General features: G+C 47.8%; 1 protein-coding gene across 1 annotated transcript in view; it reads right to left on the bottom strand.

Annotated features, from left to right (window-relative positions):
* The window catches only part of LOC104617467 (glycerophosphodiester phosphodiesterase domain-containing protein 5-like), a 39,794-nt gene that overhangs the window by 13,602 nt on the left and 3,411 nt on the right, over positions 1–22,781 (bottom strand). Inside the window, exons 2-6 of the mRNA XM_010282799.1 lie at positions 9,912–10,120; positions 9,199–9,302; positions 7,817–7,910; positions 2,369–2,428; positions 728–826 (exon numbers count right to left, since the gene is read on the bottom strand). Of these exons, the coding sequence (XP_010281101.1) occupies positions 728–826; positions 2,369–2,428; positions 7,817–7,910; positions 9,199–9,302; positions 9,912–10,094 (540 nt within the window). The 5' untranslated portion in view covers positions 10,095–10,120. The remainder of the gene's footprint in view (positions 1–727; positions 827–2,368; positions 2,429–7,816; positions 7,911–9,198; positions 9,303–9,911; positions 10,121–22,781) is intronic.

Genomic DNA, 22,781 nt, shown 5'->3' on the forward strand with positions numbered 1-22,781 from the left:
GGGCTGAGAGGGCCTGAGGAGAAAGATGGGGACAGGCTTGTTAGCAGGGCCTGTAGCGACAGGACAAGGGGTGATGGCTTTGAAACTAAAAGAGGGGAGATTTCGACTAGATCTAAGGAAGAAATTTTTGACAACAGTGGTGGTGAAACCCTGGCCCAAGTTGCCCAGAGAGGTGGTGGATGCCCCATCCCTGGGAACACCCCAGGTCAGGTTGGACGGGGCTCTGAGTAACCTGCTCTGGTTGGGGATGTCCCTGCTCATGGCAGGGGGTTGGACTGGATGGCCTTGAAAGGTGCCTCCCAACCCAAAGATTCTATGATTCTATGAAATTATGCTACTGTTAAAGCTGCTGAACTGGCAGGAACTGATTAGGGAGAAAGTTCTTACTCCAACAACCCTGCCAGCCAAAGGGGTCCGATATATCTATCCTGGCCACCTGGAAATTAACAGTACACCTGCAACATTTTTGATTAAAAAAAAAAGCATGATGTGAGTTCCCAAACTGAGACATGTTACATCAGATAGATAGCTCGAAACTCAACCTTAGGTCTTGGCTTCCTTTCTCACAACAGGAAATATTAAGTCATAACAAAAGTTTACTCAAAACCATGTACCCTGCCAGGAAAACCGGTGTGAAAGACATTCACCATCTGGATTATTTTCTACCAATTACCACAAAATACTTCTACAAGTTTTTCTTTCAAACACAGCTCCCAGCCCCTCTTACCTGGAATGACAGGCGGACAGTTTTCCATTGATCTCCCCAGAGTACCGATAATATGAAGAGGGCTGTGATAGAGAAGCCCAGGACAAGGAAGGTCCCAATCTGGGAAGACAAAGAAGACCTAAATCAGCTTCAACGTTTCTGCACAGGTTGTGCCATCCATTTGACTCGCAGGCTTGTTTAAGCAGCTTGGACTTGATAAGTTTGGGATGCGTGAGCTTGACTATGCCCATTCAGAGACAGAGAGATGCAGTGGGACTAAAACCAGACCAACACTGCTATCAATTGGCTTTTCTGTATGGCAAGACTAATCTTAAGATTTGAGTGCCCAACTAAGTCAGCCCTTAAGGGTCCCTCATTGGAGAAAGAGAGGAATTGCCAGAAGTGATCAATTCACACTTGCTTTACGATGGTAGATGCCTGTCTCTCTCTCTGTTGATGTAGACAGAGCCTAGATGATCAGCTTACATTAAATCCTTAGCCTGCAAATGGCTACATTCAGAAGTGATGAATTCCACCCAAAAGCTTCCTTAAGCTATGAGCTGCTTTGCAACAGGCTTCAGCAACAGCAAACACTCCCATCATTAAAAGATGAAAGTTCATTTTTTCACCAAAAAAAGCGAGGAGGTATTCTTTAGCTTCTTGCACAGTTTGGCACCAGCACAGTTGTGTGTATGTACCAGCTCTTCTCGGTACATTGTCTATCTATCTGCTGAGAACTAAGTGCAAGTAGATAATGGACCAAGGCTCTAAACATTCTTCAGGGGGATCCTACAGGTCAACACCTTAATAATCCATCCCTAACCTCTTCCACTCAAGGATGAAGTCTCAATTTTTTTTTAGAAATTGTTCTACATCTGTTTTTTCTGGAAGCCAGTTTTCAGTAGTAAAGATGACCATGTTTCTATTAATTAAATAACGAAACAGAGGATGAAGTATCTGCACATTCAGCTACTGCCTTCCACTGCAAGATTTGCAATCACATTATATACTCCTCTAAACTGCATGGCTATTTTCATTTTTTAAATACCTTACATAACCTCAAGAATTTCTTAAAGAGGGCAATTGTAATGCATCATTTTGCAGTAACACCTCTCTGAGGATTTGTTTCTGCGCCTTCAAAACTTCAGGTGACATTTCCCAAACCACCCAAAGACCAAAAGGCATAAGGCACCAAGATGCCTTGGAAAAGCCAGATTTCTCTTCTGCAGAGGTAACAGCCACTTTTTTTAACCGCTGCTGGAGCCTGCTACAGAAAATTACACTGTGCTTCTCATGGACATCTTGCTTTTGTCTTCATGTTACCACATGTAGACATGTCAAATATAGACATCTTTACCTCAGTGAGTCACCACAAGCTCCTTTTGGAGTCAGTGGGAGAAAAAGGTACTTCATGTGTGATTCACCTCATCTTAATTTAGATGTCTATGACCAGCTGGATGAATTGCATCCTCAGAGGATTCATTTCCCTCCACTGACTGAAAGGGAGTTTAGGTGACCAGCTCAGGTGGAGATATCATTCTTACGAGTATCTAAAGTCTCCTAAGATCAACATCTAAGATGTTTTTCATGCAGAGAAACACCAGAGACTCAGTTGGTTTAAAGCATCGGCTAGAGTTACCAGAAAGCCCTGACTCTCCCCACCTTGTGACTCCAGTGCAGGTACAGCTGTTGGCCTTCTGCAAGCAAACACATCGCTAGGACCTGGGAAATCAAGAAGAGATTGTTTGTGTCCTGGTAGACGACGGTGAAGTGGGTTCAGTGAGGTACTTACAGAATTATTTTTTGCATTGAGAAGTGACTTTACACCAGGTCTTTCTGTACAATGTCAAGGCTGTTAGCAGGACAGATGTATGGAGAGAAGTGTTTATTGCTACAGTAAAAATGCTTCTGAAATGGCCAAGGCCACCCTGCAGCATCAAAGCCCCTTCATGGGTAAGAAATAACTGGGCACTTCAGGGTGCACAGTTTCAATGACTTTTCTTTGTGAGTACATGTTCTGAAAGAGAAATGATGGCCAGGATCAACTGCTATGGTATGAACTAATACAGCAATAACCTAGTCTATCTTCTGTGCATTTGTTGTGATTAGAAGCATATCAACCATGGGAGAGAGGTCAGGGACTGAAAAATGCCCCCAAAGCACCACAAAAATACAGAGCAGACAGCAAAGGAGACAATGCTTCCACAGTAATCACAGGAAATGCAAGAGACAGATGCACATCTGGAATAGGGAAAAATGTCTTGGAGATTAAAAGACCCTAGTTTTTGGTGGCTGGCACGTTCCTTCTCTCTGATGGCAAGGCATTGAACTCCCTTGGGGAGGGTTCCTGTGAGGCATGGCGCAAACCCCAGCCAGGGCAGGGGACGACCCGAGAAACCTTGAACATCCAGAAGCAAAGGATGAGGAAAGCCAATCCACAGCTCTGATGGAGAGTTACTTCAAGTTGTTCCAGACCTAAGCAACCGATGAACCTGGTGATGAACTTCCGCAGGAGAAGTACCTTGCTGCCATGTAAACACACAGGTCTATGCTCAGGAATCTGAATACCTGGGGCAAGCTTCCCGACCACTGTAAGGGGCAGTTTGGGGGCCAGTATCACCACATATCAGGTTTTAAAGAAAACTATCTGTTAGTAGACATCAGTGCTCCACTAAGAAGGATCATTTATGATCCAAGTCCCTCCAGACTGTAACACCATGGGATTGTGTGAAAGCAGGATGTACAGATTTAGGGGAAGGGGCCCTACTCTGCCAAAACACAAGTACACGGGAATGTAAGCTGTTTCCCATTCAGCTACAAATACACCCTCTTTCCAGGATCATGCTGACTTGATGTGAGATATAAGCTCAGCAGAGAATACAGATCAGCTTTTAAGTACTTTTTGACATGTTAGCCTCCTTTAATCGAATCCTACACCCTAGTACGTGATGAGTAGCCATGGAAGCAGTTAAGAGAGAATTTAATTACTGCTGAAGATCTTAAGCCAGCCCCATTTAAATATGTCATTTCAGAAAAAGGAAGAAAAAAAGACACTTTCAAAATTTCCCCTTTTCTGCAAGCAATGTTATAAAGACCTGATCCTTGCCTAAGGCACTAACTTTTGTATGAATGATGCACCACATCTGGGAATGCCATTGGAGGGTGAGCTCATTCATATGGATGGAAACAACATCTCATTATCACCTTACAAGAAGAATAATCACCAGGTTTCATCCTCAGAGGGTGAAGAAGGAACTCCTGCAGTGTCACTATAGGAGAACACATCTTGATGGACCAGTGAGATGATGTGATGTGGACAAGGTTTATCCTCTGGCACAGTCAACTTGAGTTTTCTTTGCTTTCCATGTACCCCTGAAGCTTAACATCTCAAGCCACAATAACCTAGCTTCATCCTGCTCCTCAAAAGCTGCTTCAGGACCTGTCCAATACGCTCCTCCATGGAGAGCAGCTGCCTTCAGCAGTGTCCCACAGGCTTGCACCTAGTTCAGGACTTCCTCAGGCAAAGGGACAACCAGCACCAGCAGGTCTGGCTCTTCTAAACTGCTTCCATACATATCCTGGGATAGTCTAATACAAGTACACAGACATGTGGGTTTTGGTGGCCAGTATGTGTCTGACTTACTGCTGAGGCTAGAGACAAGATCTCTCTTGCCAGTCCTGTCATCTCCCTGAGTCTTACAGTCGCCAACACTTGCATTCTTCTCTTCTTTAGTAGGAGGTGTGGAACTGTCTCCCGTCCACCATCTACCTGCACAGTGGTAATCAAGGGATACTTTCCAGTGGCAAGAGAGATGGATTTGCTGCAAGGGGGATTGCACCTCTGCCTCCCTCTTTTTGAGTAGGTGTACTGAACAGAAGGTTATGCTGGAAAAGGACAGACAGTAGACCCTTAATCCCACTGTGCTTCAGCATAGGAATGACCTTGTGCTGATTTCAGTACTGCTGGTGAGGCTTAGGCAGACTCTGAACCTCCACAAGATGTGGAAGCAAGCACTTAGACACTCAGCTCACCTAAAACATCTGCTCACTTAGATGTTCACAACAGCAGAATTCAGGTCTGTTGTTTCTTCTAATTCTACATTCACTTTCTGGCAAAAACGCAGCAGCACAGAACTTCTCTGGTACCCTAGTCTCTTCGGGATTGAGATTTGAGAGAACTTTTTGGACTTCAGTGCCAATGTACTATTTTGAGTTCTTAGCCTACAAATGCAGAGGCCACAACACACCTGAACCTCTTTGTATTCTACAGTCATGAGTCACCTCCCCAAAACTCTTGGAACCAACATGGTTGAACTGCAGAGAGGAAAATACTATGTTGGTGTTTGAAAGACTGAACAAGAAAAGTTTTTTATTCTCCACTGAGCATGAACTGTTCTGCAATTAGACCCCTCAGCTTAACCTTTTAGCTCTAATGGGGATGAGAAAATTGTCTTGCAGAGTGATAACAATTGAATTAATTGAAACTGATTGTCTGAAAAAATTACAATGATGCATGCGGACGGAGAGCGTCTTTGCACAGGCAGCAAGTGCTTTGTTGTGCATCACTTTGTTCAGCTGCTGGTGGCCAGTGGGCAGAGGAATGTTTGCTTCAGTGGTTCACAATAAGGTCATGGAAGCCGGCTTAAAGGCTCCAGTTGGGTGCCATCATTAAGGAAGAGGGTATGGTGCTCACAAACAAAACCAGACCCGCCAGTGGTTGCTATAAAATGTCTCTGCTCCAAGGCCATCAGTGTGCTTGGTTTTCTGATGTGATGGGCTGCTGATGCAAAACATCACAAGGAAACATTACCTGGGTGAAGGTCTCCAGTCCTTCCTGCAGCATGTGCAGGGAGACTCTCCATCCAGCACTGTTCAGCCAGAACATGGGATGTAGTTCATCATGGGGGGCAAACGTATTTGGCCTTCAGTTGTCCAAAATGTATTAGCGTGATCCAGCTATTGTACAATACCCAACTGAGAAATATAATTAGATGTGGAAGGGCTGAGTTGCACTTATTAGCCTGTGAGGCTGCTAGTGTTTTGCTGGGTGGTTCATCAAAGGCTACAGTGAAAGGCCAGAGACACTGTGACAGGGAAGCTCTGCAAACAGCAATGGAGGGGTGATTCCTGGCAGAGTCCTCCTCTGAAAGGCACCTGCTGGGATGCGCATGGCCAAGCCACAGTTGTCATCACCGAGACCCTGCATGCAGGCGTGTGACCGTCGTGTGACACTGCATGCTCTGAGATAGTGGGAGCATGAATGGTGGTGGTGATTACTTTCCTTGCTCCCCTTTCCTTCAAGACCTAATTCTATTTAGGTAGCAGGTCTGACAGCATGGGGCCTCGTGCCTCCCAGTGTCCACTGCTCAACATAGGTGCATGCAGCAATCTTGCCAAATGAGACATGATGACATGATGATGCAATCAAGCAGGGCAAGTACCCTCAGAAATACCCAATAGCTTTGGATGGGTGGCTTAACAGCTTCATGAAATCAAGGAGCAAATGGACCCTCAACTGCAAGGGCTGTCTCCAGATCAGAGGCACCTCTGAAGTGTTTCTCTTGTAGGACTTGTCTAATAGTATCCAAACTTCTCGTACCCTTTCGGGTTTATTTGTTTTTCACCCTCCTGAGGAAGGGGAATGTTGTTAGCCTCATTAGACAGAACTGAGATGCTGGGAGGAGGAGAGGGATGTGTCTACACAATGAAGAGTGAGACCAAGACTGAACTGAACCATGCAGGACACCAGTTGTGCCTTGTATTTTCCATCTACCTTTCTGGCTTTACTTTGCTCGTCACCTGCCCTGATAGCTTACGGCCATCAGATTTGTGCTGCCAAAGACATGAAGCTCCTCTAAGAAATGCCACCACTTGGACACTGGCTGATGTTTGGATCCAGACAGAACACAACCGAGCTGACACACCAGCCCTAGGGGTCTTCAGGCTCCCCAAGCCCAGGAAGTCCTGTAAATCCCATTTCTAGCATGTGCTATGATGTGTGAGTCTGATCCTGAGGTTGACTTCAGATCCACAGCCTGCTGAGGTATGATCTCAGGGGTATCCATGTCACATGGCCATCCCTGGCAAGGCTCTGAGTTGTCCAAAACAGCACTGTAACCACCAAACCACCCACACAGCTCCGAGGCCCCTGGGAAAGCCAGGTAGGCTTTGCTGAATAATAGACCTTGAGCCACCAGGGTGTCACAAAACCCTTGTAATTCAATATTGTTATTTGTCGTACTCAGAGCTCAGTTAGTCCACAGCATTTAGGATGTTATTGATCACTGTAGGCATGGCCAAGCAGCTGTCCTATTTATCACTTTGATAATTTATTGCTAGCACTGAAATAAAATCACTATTTATTTGTACTTCAGCAGGGACGAAGGACCCCGGCAACCTATTGTGTTAGGCACTGCATGAACAAACCAAAAAGAGATTCCTTGCCATGAGCAATTTACAGGCCAATGATGTGATGACACATGAGGGAACAGGTAAGAACAGCAGGAATTATGATAAAAGCTGGTTGTCTTGGTCACAGAGGTGAGTCAAGGCTATAACCTCATCCTCAGCACTTGGCTTTTCAAAATGAAAGCCGGAGCGGGCATGAGACCCAACGCGGACTCCATTCCCTGGAGTTAAAGTGATTTCTTAGCCTATAAGCTCTGGATGCAAAGGGTGGAAACACAGATGCAGATACATCTTTATTTGGGAGGTCCCTATGAGAGAAAGGGCAAGGGAAAAGGATGAAATTTTAGGACATGCTTGCTTTTGGCATGTTTCCAGTAACCAAAGCAGACAGCAGAACACAATTCTAGAGAAAATTTTACAGGATCTGGAAAAGTGAAGATTTCAGGAACTCTGGGCATAAACTTCAGGAGCATTTTGGCTCTACATCTGGCTCAGAGACCCCCAAGCTGAAATTGGTCATCCACAGGTGGACATGGGGAGAAAGTACCATAACCACTTGTGTTCCAAATATTCCCTGGGTATCCACTGTCTGGGGATCATCTGCAGGGCTGGGCTGAGCTTTGCTCTGACACATTGAAGCCATCCTTATGTTTACTTTTTAGGACTATAAGTCATGGTCAGTTTATAAGGAGCATTACTTACCAATAACAGCGTGACGTACATGAACAAGATTGCAGCCACAATCAACAGAACAAGAGACCAAAGAAACCAGAAGCCCAGATTCCCATAGTTATACCTATAAAGCAGTAAAATATTATCATAAAATCACAGAAATACAGAAAAGTTTGGGTTGGAAGGGACCTTTCAATGTCACTTAGTCCAACCCTTCTGCCATGAGCAGGGACATCCCCAAATAGATCAAGTTGCTCAGAGCCCCGTCCAGCCTGACCTGCGATGTCAACTGCACCACTCAGCTTGGTGTCATCTGCAACCTTGCTGAGGGTGCCCTCGATCCCACTGTCTATGTCATTGATGAAGATATTAAAGAGTGCTGGTCCCAGTACGGACCCCTGAGGGACACCGCTCATCACTGATCTCCATCTGGACATGATGATAGTGTTTGTGTTTAGCACATGGACTGGAGGGGAGCAACATCCCTGTTCCTTGAAATTTTGAAATTGTCAAAGCAATAAAACAAAGAGGCAGGGAGGAATAACCTACCCTGCGACATGCAAAAATCAAGAGCCTCCTTCCCCAAATCCATGATTGCATTAGCCACCAGGCTAATACCACAATGTGCTGCGGTGGTAAAATAGAGGACCAAAACTGATTGGCTTTCTCCAAAGAGTTCCTAGTGTGACTGTAAGACACAGCACCTTGCTGCAGACAAGGCAGCCTCGGGAAGCACTAAGATGACATGGCCCAGGCCAACAGCCCTCCTTGTCTGCCTGTGGTTGTGTAAGGCACCGCAGCAAAAAGAGGGTTTGAGTCTGGTTTTGAAGGTGAGAACACCAGAAAGCTGGAGGACCTGCAGAGGCATTGCCCAAGGAGAAAGAGAGGGAGGCTTCACTTTTTACCCTCAATAAGGATGAATAACATTATTTCACCGTTCCTGCCCATAATATTTGAGCTGGTTTAATTTAATTTTAGGGACCAGATTTGCATAACTGTTACCTACGTACTGCTGAAGGAAAGGATTTGCATAAATCCCTGACAGTTACTTCTGTGATTCTGTGTGATTCTGTGATTTCTTCAGAGGGAGCTGGGGCCGGGGGGAGACTCGGAGAAGGAAAGGAAAGAGCTATTTAGTCCCTTGCACTCACAGTTTTTGTGATGATGATTCTCTCAAATTTGCACTTACACCTAAAAACTTTAGGCAAGTAAAGGGCAGAGCCTCAGCACTTCTGAAGTCACTGGATATTTGATTTGGATGCTGTAACCAAGAGTTTAAGGAGCCAAATCTTTGGTTTATGGCTAAAGTGTCCTGCTGCAGCACAGCTGCTGGGGAGGGTGCTCATCTCTTCCCGGCTACTCTTCTGGAGACCTGCCCAAGAAGCGGGAGAGGAGAAAAAAATGGTACTTACCAGTCAAAGTTATTGTAGTCATTTTTCGCTTCGCCCCACATGTACAGAAAGACCAGAGAAAAGCAGAAAGCTCCAACAAGCAATGGGAAAAACACGCATTCCCGCTGGAGAGGAAGGACAAGTGGTCAGAGACTTGTCTACCCCAAAGCAATCAGAGCAAATGACAGATACTGTTAGGCTGTCCCTAAAACACGTGGCTTGGTGCTGGACTTCCAGAAGCAGAGATGGAGATGACTTCCCCCCTGTTCTCCGTGACCAGGGGATGGCCTCAAAAGCGTACTCTGCAGTATTTATCTTCAGGGAAGACAGATCTCATGACTTTGCAAATTAAGAGGACTTCAGCCTCCTTGTCTGAGAGGGAATTGCGCTATGCAGCAGCCCCCTTTACAATTTTTACTGCACACCCAGCCCAAATTTTCCTCCTTTAATTTGTTCCTACAGCTTCGAGATGTTTCACTGGCCTGGAGGGTTTGGTGCAAGGTCCTTCCCTGCCACCATACACTTGTTAGCTGCGTGGTGGCACAGACAAACTGAGCTTGCCATGGAAGCACAGCAAGACATCAGTCGCTTAGAGCCAAAACCTAACAACCCAACAGATCCCAAACGACGCTGGGCAGGGATGCCTTTGGCCCACACCATCAACCACTTGTCAGCTTGGGCTGACCTGTCCCTACACAGAAATCAATGTCTGTGCTGATTTTGAGCTAATTTACCGTCTTGCAGCAGCATTTCCCAGGCTCGGTCCTTCTGCGCTGGTACCGCTTCCAGCGGCAGCTGTAGAAACCAGCCAGGCAGGAGATGAAGGGCTGATGCTCATACCTCTGTAGCAAGTGCCGACGTACCACCTTCAGCTTCCCAAACTTGAGCCTCTTGAGGCTGGTGGAACTGGCCTCCATCTGAGCGGCTTTATCTCATCTTCCTCCTGAAAGAAGACCACAAATTTTATGGGGAGACTGTAACCCTCCTTTCCTTTTGGCTAAGCTTTTCATATGAGAAAAAAAGAGAGGAATTTTTCTTGAGAGGATGCTGAGACCAGCAGGAAAGGGTGCTGAGGACACCTAATTTTATACAGCTAAGTAAGTTGTCTAACAGAAAAGCATGGTCATTGCAAGTCCCCTCAGCAGTCAGCGGTGCTCCTGGTTGTAACTTAGGTGCTCTCAATCACCTCGGGGGGAACCTCTGCCTCCTTGTGACTATACAGGGAGCTCTGGGAAATGAAACCACTAACTTAAGCACTCCGTGGAGAATCTCAAATTATGATGTCAGAAGAACCTGAGCCCAGGCTTCGCCACGGGAATTAATTCAACATCACTGTGACCTGTCTGCAACCTGCTATCAGTTTAACTAGCTCATGTAGGAAAGGGACTAAAACCCTCCAGGTACAACAGCTCTCTTGTTCTGGCAAAACTGCAGCATTGCAGAGACTGATCCCTTAAGAAAAAATTATTTCCTGACTGAAATAGCTTTACTTGGCACAGTTTTTCGGGGGTAGAAGGAATAGCTGTAAAGAATCACTCATGGGAGATCTGATCATAATCAAGATTTTAAACAAAGAACTCGGTGGTAAATTGCAACCAGTGTAGTTAACAGTGAAGAAAATAGCACAGGAGTTTGTGCCAGCTAAGAGCAGTTCACCCAGCAGGTCACTATCAAGACTGCAAGGAAAGATTTAGAAAAAAAAGTCTTACGTTGTCACACAAAGAAGCACCATTATCCAGCACTTCAGAGTTGCAGACATAGCCAGGGACGCTTTTCCGTGGCATTAAAAAGCGCCATGTCCAAATCCAGGCATGTCTGCTGCAGATTCCCAGCCTAGAACTCCAATTTCCCTGATTTATCTGATGTAATAACAGTCATTTAAGAGCAAGAATGAACAAGTTGCTGTACTATACACATGGATGAAACACACACGTAAATTGTTTGTAAATGACTCAAAACCCTGTGTGTCTTTGCAGAAATCAGTGGATAAATCCTTGCAAATTGACACTTCCAAAAAACTGATCAGTTTGCAGAAGCCACAAATAAAAGAGAGACATCAGATGCAAGTTATAACTGAAATGATGCATCCCTGGTACCCTTTCCAAATGTCCCAGTCTATTGGCAGGTGAGGTGCAAGAGAAGAGGATGGAGATGAAACAAAAGGGGTTTCAGTTGGGGCCACTACTAGTTGAGCAGTGTCCAAACGTGCCATGCCCTGAATGCCTTCCTGAGACAGACATGTCTGCCCATCCAGGACAGCCACAGGGAATCATACGCTCTTGGGTATGGTGGGGTCAAGCCATGCCTAGAAGCTCAGCAGTATCAGATTCTGGCACCAGCAGGTCACCCCACAGTAAAAAATTGATGCCAATCTCATGTGGCAAGATGGTGATCTTGCTCATGAATTACCCAGAGCACAGATGGGGGGATGTGGGCATTACGCCACCGGCGAGCGGTGCAGACGACAGCCGATCCTGCTGTCCTCATCAGCTGGCCTAAAGTACGCCTGGCATAAACCCAGCAATTACCAAGTTACCCAGCCACGCTTTTTGAATCTATTTGAACCTTCAGGGCTCCTACCAGAAGGGTGTCATGTGCCATAGGGTTGCAGTATTTGTTACCTCCTATGAAGATCCCTAAACCATGAGTTCTCCTGTCACCGAACCACAGCATCTGCTCTTGCCCAGCCCTTCTCCTTCAGCAACAGGAATTCAGGCCACTAGACCAAACCCATTGGTTTTGCTGGAGAGGGCCATGAGGTTTGTTACTCAACGTTCCTTGTACGGGCGCGAGGTTCACACATCAATATTTACCTATGAGCACTCAGGATTTGACAGGAAAACAGAGATTACAGAGACCTCAAAACACTGTCCGTTCCACTTGGCTGGCTCCAGCAGCATGTCAGGTGTTAAATCTAGGTGTTAGTCTACCCCGCACAAAAATTGCCAGTGATGGAGATCCCACCAGGGATTTCCCAAGACAGGCTAATTCAGTCCTAACTAGCTTTACTGTTAAAAGTTGTTGGGTTTTTTTCCCAATGTCTAGTCTCCTGTAGTACAGTTTAAGCACGTTACTTCATGCCCCGTTCATGGTGGGTGTAGAGAACAGCTTAAAATTTTCCTATGTGTGTCGCATATTTCACATATTTACATTTGGATGTCTCCCCTTAAGCCTTCTCTAGCCTGAACAACCCCAGCTTCTCTAGTCTTTTCTTGTAGTTCATGTTTTCTCCTCCTCAGAGCATCCTTGTACGGAGCCCACAGTCACCTGCTGTTTGGGATTTCCCTTGCATTTCCCATGGGTTTTGGCACATGGTAGCTATAACAAGATGTGATAAACATCCCACAACCTCTCCAGAGCAGAGTGTTCACCCACAGCACAGGCTACTCAATACTTGTAGCATTCTCTCATCGCCTTCTCTCTCGGTCTTCTGAACAGTTAAATAATTCACCCTGGACTCACTCCCAGTGGCAAGGGAAAAGTGTTTCCAGCTTTATGCATCAGAGCACTTATAACATCACTATAATTAAGGATTTCATGAACTCTTGCCTTCTTAGTCTTTGCACACAAGTCACCTCTCCAAGCACAGGGGTTGTTGGGGAAGGGACCCTTCATCCCAGAGGAGGCTGAGGAAGGAGGGAGAGAGGAACACAGCCTGCTTTCCACAACCATCTCTACCAACCCCTGGCCTTCCCAAAAACACCGGGCTGGCCAAAGAAGAGCAAAAAACCTTCATGTCTGTCATCCCCTGAATCCCCATTGACCATGTTGCCCAAGATGTTTAAGGTACCACATCAATAAGCAGCTTCATAAAACCTTTCATATCACGAAATGAAGAGCACAACCTGCCGCCTGCTTTGGACTCTGGCTTCTGCTGGCTTAGCATCCATCCATCCCTCTTCCTTGCCCTGCCCCTTCTCTTTCTCTGCTCAGAGACCTATTTTCTCCACTCCCAGGCCCCAATAAAGCTACCTTGCCCAGCTGCTCCTCTGCAGCCTGCAAAGGGCCAAAGCACCCCAGAAAGGCACTAAACCTAGTCTGAACTTTCATCTCATTGAGCAGAGATACTTTCTAACGTATCCCCACTCAAGTAAATGGAGATATATTGGACTACATGAGACAATCTGGCCTGCTAAGGAGATACGTGGCCCTCACAGGCCAATTACTCTTAGCGAGCTCAGTGATGCTAGGCTGAAGGTACAAAGTGTTGTTACTTCAGGAGCATTTCATGAGCTTGGAGTTTTGAAAGCTGTTTCCACCAGGAGGATAAGGTACGGTTGGGGTACAGGAGCTCTTTGATGCAGTGCAGTGTCTGAACGTACAGGGGACAGTACAGCAGAAACAGCACAAACTGCAGAAAGAAGCCACTACGAACACGATGCAACCTTCCTTTTCTTTGGGATTCCAGTCCAGGGCTAGGTATCCATCACGGGCTCAGATGTCAGAGCCCTCAGTACTGAAAGGGGACACCCTGTCCAAGAGCTGACCCCAAACAAAGTCCTCAGGGCCCGGTGGCACCTGGCCCTTGCCAAACCTTGGGAAATGGCACTTATCAGGCTTAACTTCAGGCATCTGATTTCACAAATTCTGCACCCAGGAAAAGGATTCTTTGGAGCTGTTTATAAGAAGGAGAGCATCACTCTCTTCCATCCTTTGCCAGCATCTGTTCTTTCTCTCTGATATAAGCTGACTAGGGAATGAGAGCTACTGTGGCTGAAGTCCTCCTTTAGTCAAAAGAAGTTATGCATAAAAGACCTTGCAGTCACCTGCCAGACCCATCCAGAAATACAACCAGAGACTGACAGAGGCTAGAGACCAGGGAAGCCAATAAACCCGTTATACCACATCTACGGGGATCAGCAAGCTCTCAGCCAAAGCAGAAACCATCCTGTCAAGCCCCAGACCATGACTCAACCCAAGGATGCTCCTGCTCCCTCTGGGCATACAGGGCTTACCGAGCAAAGGGGAGCCACTCTGCCCCACAGCTGTAGGGGACTGCTGGGTCTCTGCTGAGGAACGAAGCACAAGACATGCTTGAGGCACTGGACAAAAGGCAATGCTTGTGTGCAGATGAAAAGGGAAGAGTTGACAGGGATCAGGAAGACCAGGGACAACTCATCAAATATTTGGGCTACTTCACTCTGAAGGCAGTGACTCCGGAGAAGAGCTCATGTCCCTCTGCAGCTCTGCGAGATGTGGTATCTGCGATGCATTTACACTGCGCTATTGCTGCTACCAGCAAACACTCCAGTGCCAACTCCAGGAGAAGTCCAGAAGAAACCCCTCTTCGGGGTGACAAGTCCCGTGTAAGGATGAGGAAAACAAAGACAAACACAAGGGCAGCCAGAAAGGTCTTTCTATGCGCAAAATGTACTCAGATCTCCAGGAACCCCTTTCTTCTCTTTCTCTGTGACCTTCCACACAGGTATCACTCCTTCCCTTCTAGCTCCACACCTTCTCCCAGGTTCCTGCTCTCTAATGCACCTCCATGTGCTCAGATATTGTGTTTAATTTAATGCAGGGTCCCTCTTTACACCTCAGCTACCCTTCAGGTTCTCCATGACCCTCAATCCCACAGCTTCATCCTTGCTCACAAATTACTACCCTGTTGTTACAGCTGTAGTGGGGCATCCAGAAGCCATAACAACACCTCTCCCAAAGTCTGGCTGAATCTGCAATGCCTCAGACTGCATCAAATGTTGAAGCATTTGAATTCACAAGCATCTGATCCTGACAAAGATAATAGCCCAGCATCTGGAGGCAGCAACCACCTAAGGGGCAAACACCACCACAATGTAGGGTAGATGCAGAGACCAAAAGTCAGTAGTTCTGCATTAGGATTTGGAGCAATTCAGTCATCGCCAGGATGTAGCAAGAGGCCTTACAGTGCTTGCATCGACATGTGAAGCACAGTGCTCCTAAAATTTAGAGGACATCTGCAATCCCTGCCCATGTCCACCAGGCAAAGGTAAACGGGTAGAGGAGGGAAACGGCAAAACCTGAATCCATTCACTGGGAAAGCCATGGGAGCAAAGAGCAAGCAGGAAAACATGCATCAGTAGGAGAGCAAAGTTTAGGACTCCTTAACAAGTGAGCCGTGAAAGCGGTAACATATGCTTTTCAGCTCCATAAACCCAAGAGATCTCAGGTCTTTCCCTTACAGAGACTTTGTTTGCTCGCAGATAAGAGTCCCTGTAGTCACAGGCAGTTGAACAGGGCTGGTCGTTTCCCACTGCTTGACAGACAGTCAGGAAGGGCATGAGAAATAGCCCCGGGGGATGACGGAGGAAGGAGTAGGGGAGAAAACGCAGGAAACGTTCATCCATATGGCCTCAATACAGAAGGTGCTGCAAGCCGAGCTTGCTTGAGAGGCACAAGCAAAGAGAGAGTATCCTTGTCTTTTTTGGTGCTGTAGAGGTAGAGCATCCATCTTTCGAGGGGTAAACTGGCACGGCAGCCAGATTTGGCATTGCCCTATAGCTTTTTCCTTGGGACTTTTAAGTCTTTCTCTTTTTCCTTTCTCCTGCATCTAACCACCTTTCTCCAACACAATATCCTACAACACATGGGCAGGTGGGTGCAGGGCTCTTTTCAGATATTATAAACACACTTCCCAGTCTGCTGCAAGAAGAGAATTGGGAAAAAAAAATTACGTTGGTACCAGCAGCCATGTGAGGGACATGGAGATGGCTGTTTCTCAGCCCCTGAGCATGGCCAACATGCCCTGAGCATGATGGTGTAGGAAGGCAGGAGATAGGAGTGATGTCCACTTAAGGGATTTGGAGAGAAAGTGAACCCCATGCTAGGGGAGGGAGGTGCCTTGAGCCTGAGCTGAGCCTCGCCGGCACCTGCAGCTCCCTTGTGTGGGGAGTTCTGGTGCCATCCCACCACTGGGGCATCACTTCCTGCCCTTCCACCTGGGACTCTTCCACAGCATCGCACCAACAGATGCAAAGGAGTAAAATCAGCCTCCTGGCAATCTGCTGGTTGATCACCATCACCACAAGCTCCAGACTGACCTTGCCACCAGTCAGAAAAGCTCAGCAAAGAGCACCCCTTAAACCTGCATTTCTGCCCAAGGCTCTGGATCACAGCCTAGGATCCCTGGAAAAGGCTGCCAAATGGAACAGGCTGCAGAGGGAAGCAATGGAGTCACCATCACTGGAAGTGTTCAAAAAACATGTAGACATGGCACTTTGGGACATGGTTTATTGGACATAGTTGTGTTGGGTTGACAGTTGGACTTGATCTTAAAGGTCTTTTCCAACCTTAATGATTCTGTGATTCTGTGATTTATTTCACCATCATCTGCCTTCAGTTTCTTTTCATAGGATCATAGATTCACAGAATAGTTTGGGTTGGAAGGGACCTTTCAATGTCACTTAGTCCAACCCCCCTGCCATGAGCAGGGACATCTTCCACTAGATCAGAGTGCTCAGAGCCTCGTCCAACCTGACCTGGGATGTTCCCAGGGATGGGGCATCTCCCACCTCTCTGGGCAACCTGGGCCAGGGTTTCACCACCCTCACTGTGAAAATTTTCTTCCTTAGATCTAGTCTGAACCTGCCCTCTTTTAGTTTAAAACCATCACCCCTTGCCCTATCGCAACAGGCCCTGCTAAAAAGTCTGTCCCTGTCTTTCTTATAACCCCCATTTTCAGGGAATTAATGAGGTTTAACACAGGAAAGGAAAAAGGATCAAATAAAATAAAGCTAATTATAATCTCCCTATGATTAGGGACTCTATATCCTCTCCTTTCCCTGGCAGTTGATAATTACAATTTGTTACTAAGACTTTCAACGGTTTCTTTATAAGCCCTAATTATACCTTATTTCTGTGTGGGATCCCAGGGAGTATGTGCAGGCTGGGACAAACACTTGCAAAGTACATCTCATGAATTGATTAGCTGTTGGCTTTGAGGTGAAGATCACAGCCGTTAGCACAAAGAAACAACAGGGCTTAACACAGGAAACAACGAACAAGTGTGGAAGTAGAAGGGGTTGACAAGGAACAACTGCTCCTGCGACTGCAGGGACAATATTTCTCCATTTAATTTGTTGTGTACACCTCCAAAACGCAATGGCTGTGGTTTTCAAAGCAATAGGGAGGTTTCCACCAGGGTTAATGCCCTATAGTTTGTAATATGCCACCATACTTTGAACAGACAGAAATCATCAAACCCTTTTCAACCAAATTAACCTACAAATAGAACTGCAGTGCTGCATCCATTGCACGGTCCCTGATGCACAGGGCCTTACCCCACCACAGAGGACTCTTGGCGCTACAGTCTAAAGGTCAGACACCCAGCAAGAGCTGTGCTGGAAACGGTTGGCATGGCCTGCTCAGTTTTCAGCCCCAGTGCCTGCTGAGACCAGGATTCATTTGTGGTTGCATGCAAATGCTTTAGGGCAAGATCTTCTGAGGCAACCAGTTGACTCTATGGGGTCAATTTGACAAGCCCTTGAGGAACCCCCATGGCTGTGGATGAGTGATACGGGTTTGGTAACGCTGCATGGTGAAGCAAGCCTCTCTCCAAGGTGGGATCTATTAATCTTATAATGAAGCTACATATTGGCCATGAGAATTTAGGGTAGAAAAGGCACCTTAATCCCTGGCTTTACTCCAGAGTGACCATCAGAGGAAATAAAGCTCCAGAGTTGAAACATATCGTGCAGAGATCAATTTTTTCTCTCCCCCAACCCTCCCCCAAAACTGTTTGGTGTCTCTCTACTCTTTCGAGGTACCTCTCCCAACAGTCTGTCATGCTTGGAACATGTTTGTCCCTAATGTCTGGTCCCTGGGGATGACTCATGTTCCACAACCACTGAAAAAAACCTCGTTTAATCATAACCATCGTCACTAGAAATTACAACTGTTTTTCTTCATCCTCAAAGCACTTTGCGGGCTATGTTAACAAATGTGTGCCAGGGAAATCATTGGCCAAGCCTCAGAGCATTTACAATGGGTTTTTTACAAATGCTTTCAGCTTCCTGTGGAAACAGGCAAGGGGAAATCACCGTGGTTGTACAAGGGTCTCACCGTGCTACAATAGATTTTCCCTCTCGCCCGCTAGGAGCATAATGAGTGTTTTGAATAAAGCTGATGAATAGTAGCTTAAAAAAAAAAAAAAAAAGGAAGAAAAAGAAGTGGTGGACAAAGACTTTTCACAAATGTCACACCTTTGGCTGGACTCAAGCATATTCCCATCCATTATTATTACTCAGAGACCTCCTGAAAGGGCCAGGTGGTTTCGGTTCTGCAGAGGTTTGCACGCCACCATCATCCCTCCGTTCCAAGGAACAAAAGCGCAGGTCTGGCACTGATGGGGACGGTTTCAGCTAGGGAAACGTTCCTTTGAGAGCGAACAGGAGGTTACTCCCAGCACAGCTGTTCAGTGGAGTCTGGGTTTAAATTGTTTTTCACTAAGAGCTTCTTTCTACAGAGGTCCACCCCACATACCTTCTAGAGAGGTCCTCCCACCTTGCTCTGCTTTCTTCTGGAAGGTCTTGCCCGCCCCAACCCTCCTAGTAGAATGCTGCACCTCACCCTCTTCCTTCTAGAAAGTCCCAACAGCCCCAACTGTCCTTCTAGAAATTTCCACTGCATCACTCAAGCAAAGGTGGTCACCCACAGCCACCACCCAAGCGTGCTTGGTGGCCATCAGACCATGCCAGCCCTGGGTGTCCATGGTCCCAAGGACTAAAGCTGCAGCCACTTCATCAAGGTGGGTCCAGCTGATGAGTGGGGAGGGGGCATGCTAGCCCTTGCTGCTCTGGGGAAGCAATGTTCCAGTCCCAAGGGGAGGAAAGGGTGACCTGTGTCCAACCCAAGGTGCTCTTCTAGCCCCAGGAAGCAGCAATTGCTGTCAGCTTTATTGATGGTAATGGAGGAGAAGAGATTCTGACTGAGGGTAACAAAGTAATCCCAAAGTCTGACATCAAATGCTGACCCAAAACCACCAGATTTTTGTACTTTCAGGTCTGTTTCCATATTTTCCTCTGCACTAAAATGTGGATAGGGTCCAGTTTGGCCATGGAATGGCCTGAAAATCTCAGGCACACCAGAAATCTCATTTAAAAAAGCAGATATTCACCTGTATGAAATGGCTCAGATGAGGTGTTTTTTAAGAATTGCTTTCCCTGGGTGTACTCACGTGGCTCCAGGTGTGAGAAAGCTCTAAGCTAAGTGTTCGTGGGTCCACGGGCACTCTCCCAGCATCACAGAAATGGGCATGACGCACAGGTAGCTTTGGCCCTGTTGGTGCCAGACCCAGCAGCAGAGCCTTCCCTCTGTTTCTGACCCTGAGCTCCTTCATATAGCTGATATATAACACAGAAGCTTGGGTTATAGCCTTCCTTAGCTCAGTCTTGGGTTCCCTCCATAAGGACAGCCCTTTGGGGAAGCTGGCACCTTTCCTCTGGGCAGTACAAGTGAGCAGAGGCAGAAATTAGCCCCAAAAGGGGTAAGGAACAGCCACCTTCCAGCTGTGACCGCACAGAGACCTTCCACCAACCAGCCAGATGTTGGTCCCAGCTGGCAGCAGCGAGATGTCCATGTCTAGGTGTCATTTTGCTCACCCAAAGAGGGAATCAGGAGCATCGGTGAGCTCATACCTCCAGGTCAAGGCTGAAAATAGAGACTCAGCCTGACCAAATTGGGGTGAAATGCTGCTCCCCACACTTCAGCGTGGTCGACAGGAGAAGGGAAGATTTTTGTCCTCACTGTGCTTGCGGCCATGCAACACCACCAGCAACCACGCGTGCGGCCATGCTCAGCTCAGCCCCATCCAGCACGTGGGGCACAGCCCTGGGCTTTGCCCCTGGGTGGCCCATGGCTGTCTAAGAAGTCACTCTCCCACCATTGAAAAGCCACTGTGGGGAGGCAAAAAGTGCTTCCACGGCTCGAAGCCTGCCTGGGTGGGGGGGAGAGGAGGAGGAATAAATCCCTTGGGGGGGGGGGGGGGAAAACGCGGGGGGGGGCGAAAAAAGGGCTCAGAAAGGGAGAAAATATTTCTTTGAAGATAAATCCTACTTTGTGCAATTCAGCATGCCCTGGCTCGGGTCTCCCTCTGCTCCTGTGAATGCCTAAGCGGCTCTTTGTGCCCTGCTGTTAAGGGGAGACACGGAGATTGGGACGCAGCGTGGGGGACCCTCTCCGGCCCCACAGCCCCACCGAGGGCAACGCACCGCCGCGAGCATCGTCTCCAAGGGAAGACTTTGTCCGTCAGCCAAAAGCGGGGAAGAAAAGAGGTTTGCAGATCGCATACCTCTGCGCAGCAGCTCTGCGGAGTGCTATTCAGCCCGGACAAAGGACAGGGGCCCTGGATGGCCACCACGCCGAAGCCCCCAGCGCTGGCCCTCCCCCAAGCTGCGGGTGTTAAAGTTCAAGCCTTGGAGCAAAACAGCCGTGCAAGGAGGGGAGGAAAAGGGAGGAAAGGATGCTTTCCATGCCACCAGCCAGAGGCTTCTCTGTTTAGTTATCTACAGTTATTATCAAATGCATCCTTGGGCTGGACCATTTTTGCACCGCAAGAATGCGGCTCTGCTGTTCCCAGAGAAAAATCCTTTCTAGCTAATTAAACACCACCACATTTCTGCATAAGCCGCCTCAGAAAACTTTTGAACCCACTTCAGAGCAAAAGGATAGTCTGACACACAAGACCCACGCTCAAATCCCCTGACCTAACACCAATCTATGGACGCAGCGGAGCTGCCACCCTTCCCAACTGAGGGTTGCGCCAGCAGTGCGACAAGAGCAGCAGATGAGGACTGTACAGCTCATTTCATTTTTGTCCATCCGCTGGTGAGAGCCACGGAGTCTGCTTAGCAAGGCAGGAAGATCAGTGTAGACAACCCGTGGGCAGAACCTTGATGGACCTCCTCAGGGCCCAGGACATCCAGCACAGTCAGCTGTGTGGATCAGCACCCGGCAGCACTCACATCCCGGCAGCCTGGACGAAGGGAGTAATTTGTTTAGTTGCAGAGCTTGGGGGGGATGTTTTCATTCCTCCCTTGGTCTTCCTGGAAGAGCAGTTGGACTCATCTCCTCTGCGTTTGAGTGTTCGCCCTGAGCTCTCACTACGGCCAGAGAAGAGGAACAGACACAACTCAGGTCATCCAAGGGCAGATGTCTAAATAGGCCGGATGACCGTCCCACACAGGTCCAGAGTGCCAGGGCACAAACCCAGTACAAGACGAAGGCATTCATCACTCAAACCCAGCAAGCCCACTTCAGCCCTGTGACCCTTCCAGCTCACCTTCAAGGAACCTCTGCATGACAAGCTGCCTTGGAACGGGCACCAAAGTCCATGGCTACCTGGAAGATCCCCCCATAGAAAAGCTCAGACCAGGCAGACATCAGCTAATGGGATGAGGAAAGTGTTTCCCAGGATCAGGGAGAGCCAGGCGCTGCCAAGCACACCATGGACCTTGCCCTGCCCAGTTTTGCCCTGCTCGGTTCAGCTCCTGCGGTGCTGGAGGACGGGCGCCTGGACGTCTGTGCCCGCTTCGAGGCACGAGGGCTCTGCGGTTACTGCTGCACCAGCAGGCGAGCCCCTGACGTCCCACACAGGCTCTCCCGACACCAGCCCTGGTGGCACTTCCAGATGACAACGTTTTCTGGGTCTTTGCTAAAGCTCTTCTCACCTGTAGCTCGCGTTTCGCTTCCTTCCAGCCCTCCGAGCACCGCTTTCCCAACGGCGGTTTCTGCCACTTGCGTCTCACCCCCTTCTCTGCAGGGACAGAGGTGGTCAGGGCCACTTGTTGTCACCCAGCCAGCAGCACGGGGAGGCCGAGGCCACCACTGCCAGAGAGCTGTCTCCCCGTTGGCTGTGGGTCGATCCCTGCTGCCGCGAAAAGGGCAGCCACAGAAATTCTCCATGCACCGCAGGTGAAAAATTTCATTCTCCATGAAATTCTCCAGGAAGCAGCCATGGGGAGCACAGATGGTCCCACGGGAAGGACCGCAAGGAAGACACCAACAGGCTTGTTGAGGGTAGCAGTTCCCAACCCCATAGTGACTCATGCTCACAGAAGGGCCAAAAAATCATCCCCCAAACCAGCATTCACCATGAATTGCAGAGGAATATGGAACAGGCTCAGCTTGGTAGCAGGTTGCCAACTGGCAGCAGGGAGGGAAAGAAGAAATCACAGCGGTGAAGCGCTAAGATTGGACTAGATGACCTTTAAAGGTCCCTTCCAACCCAAACTATTCTATTCTAAGATGGGGGATGCAGAAGGTAAAAGGGTCAGTGTCATTCGCCTGCATTTCTTGCAAAAAATGGGGTTTGCTCAACCAAAAAATTTTAAAAGCTTTGCAAGGAAAGAGAGCACTTAGGAGAGAGCCACCATAACCCCACAGAACCTTTCTGACTGCTTTAAGGCATGAATCAATTAAAGCGATCATGGAGCAAAGGTTAATCAGTAGCAAGTACATCTTAAGAAATAAATAGCCTTTCAAAAAGCAATTGCTCTTGCCAGTTTCCCCCCTCCCCCCTTTTCTAAAGTGTCTTTTATTTCTCCAACTCTGGAGACCTTCCAAGATAAGTTCAGTGATTTCAGCTGCCGAAAGGACCAGACTGAATCAGCGGCGGCAGCCCGGGCCGC

Source organism: Phaethon lepturus, unplaced genomic scaffold, assembly GCF_000687285.1.
Source record: "Phaethon lepturus isolate BGI_N335 unplaced genomic scaffold, ASM68728v1 scaffold9692, whole genome shotgun sequence".
Classification (NCBI taxonomy): domain Eukaryota; kingdom Metazoa; phylum Chordata; class Aves; order Phaethontiformes; family Phaethontidae; genus Phaethon; species Phaethon lepturus.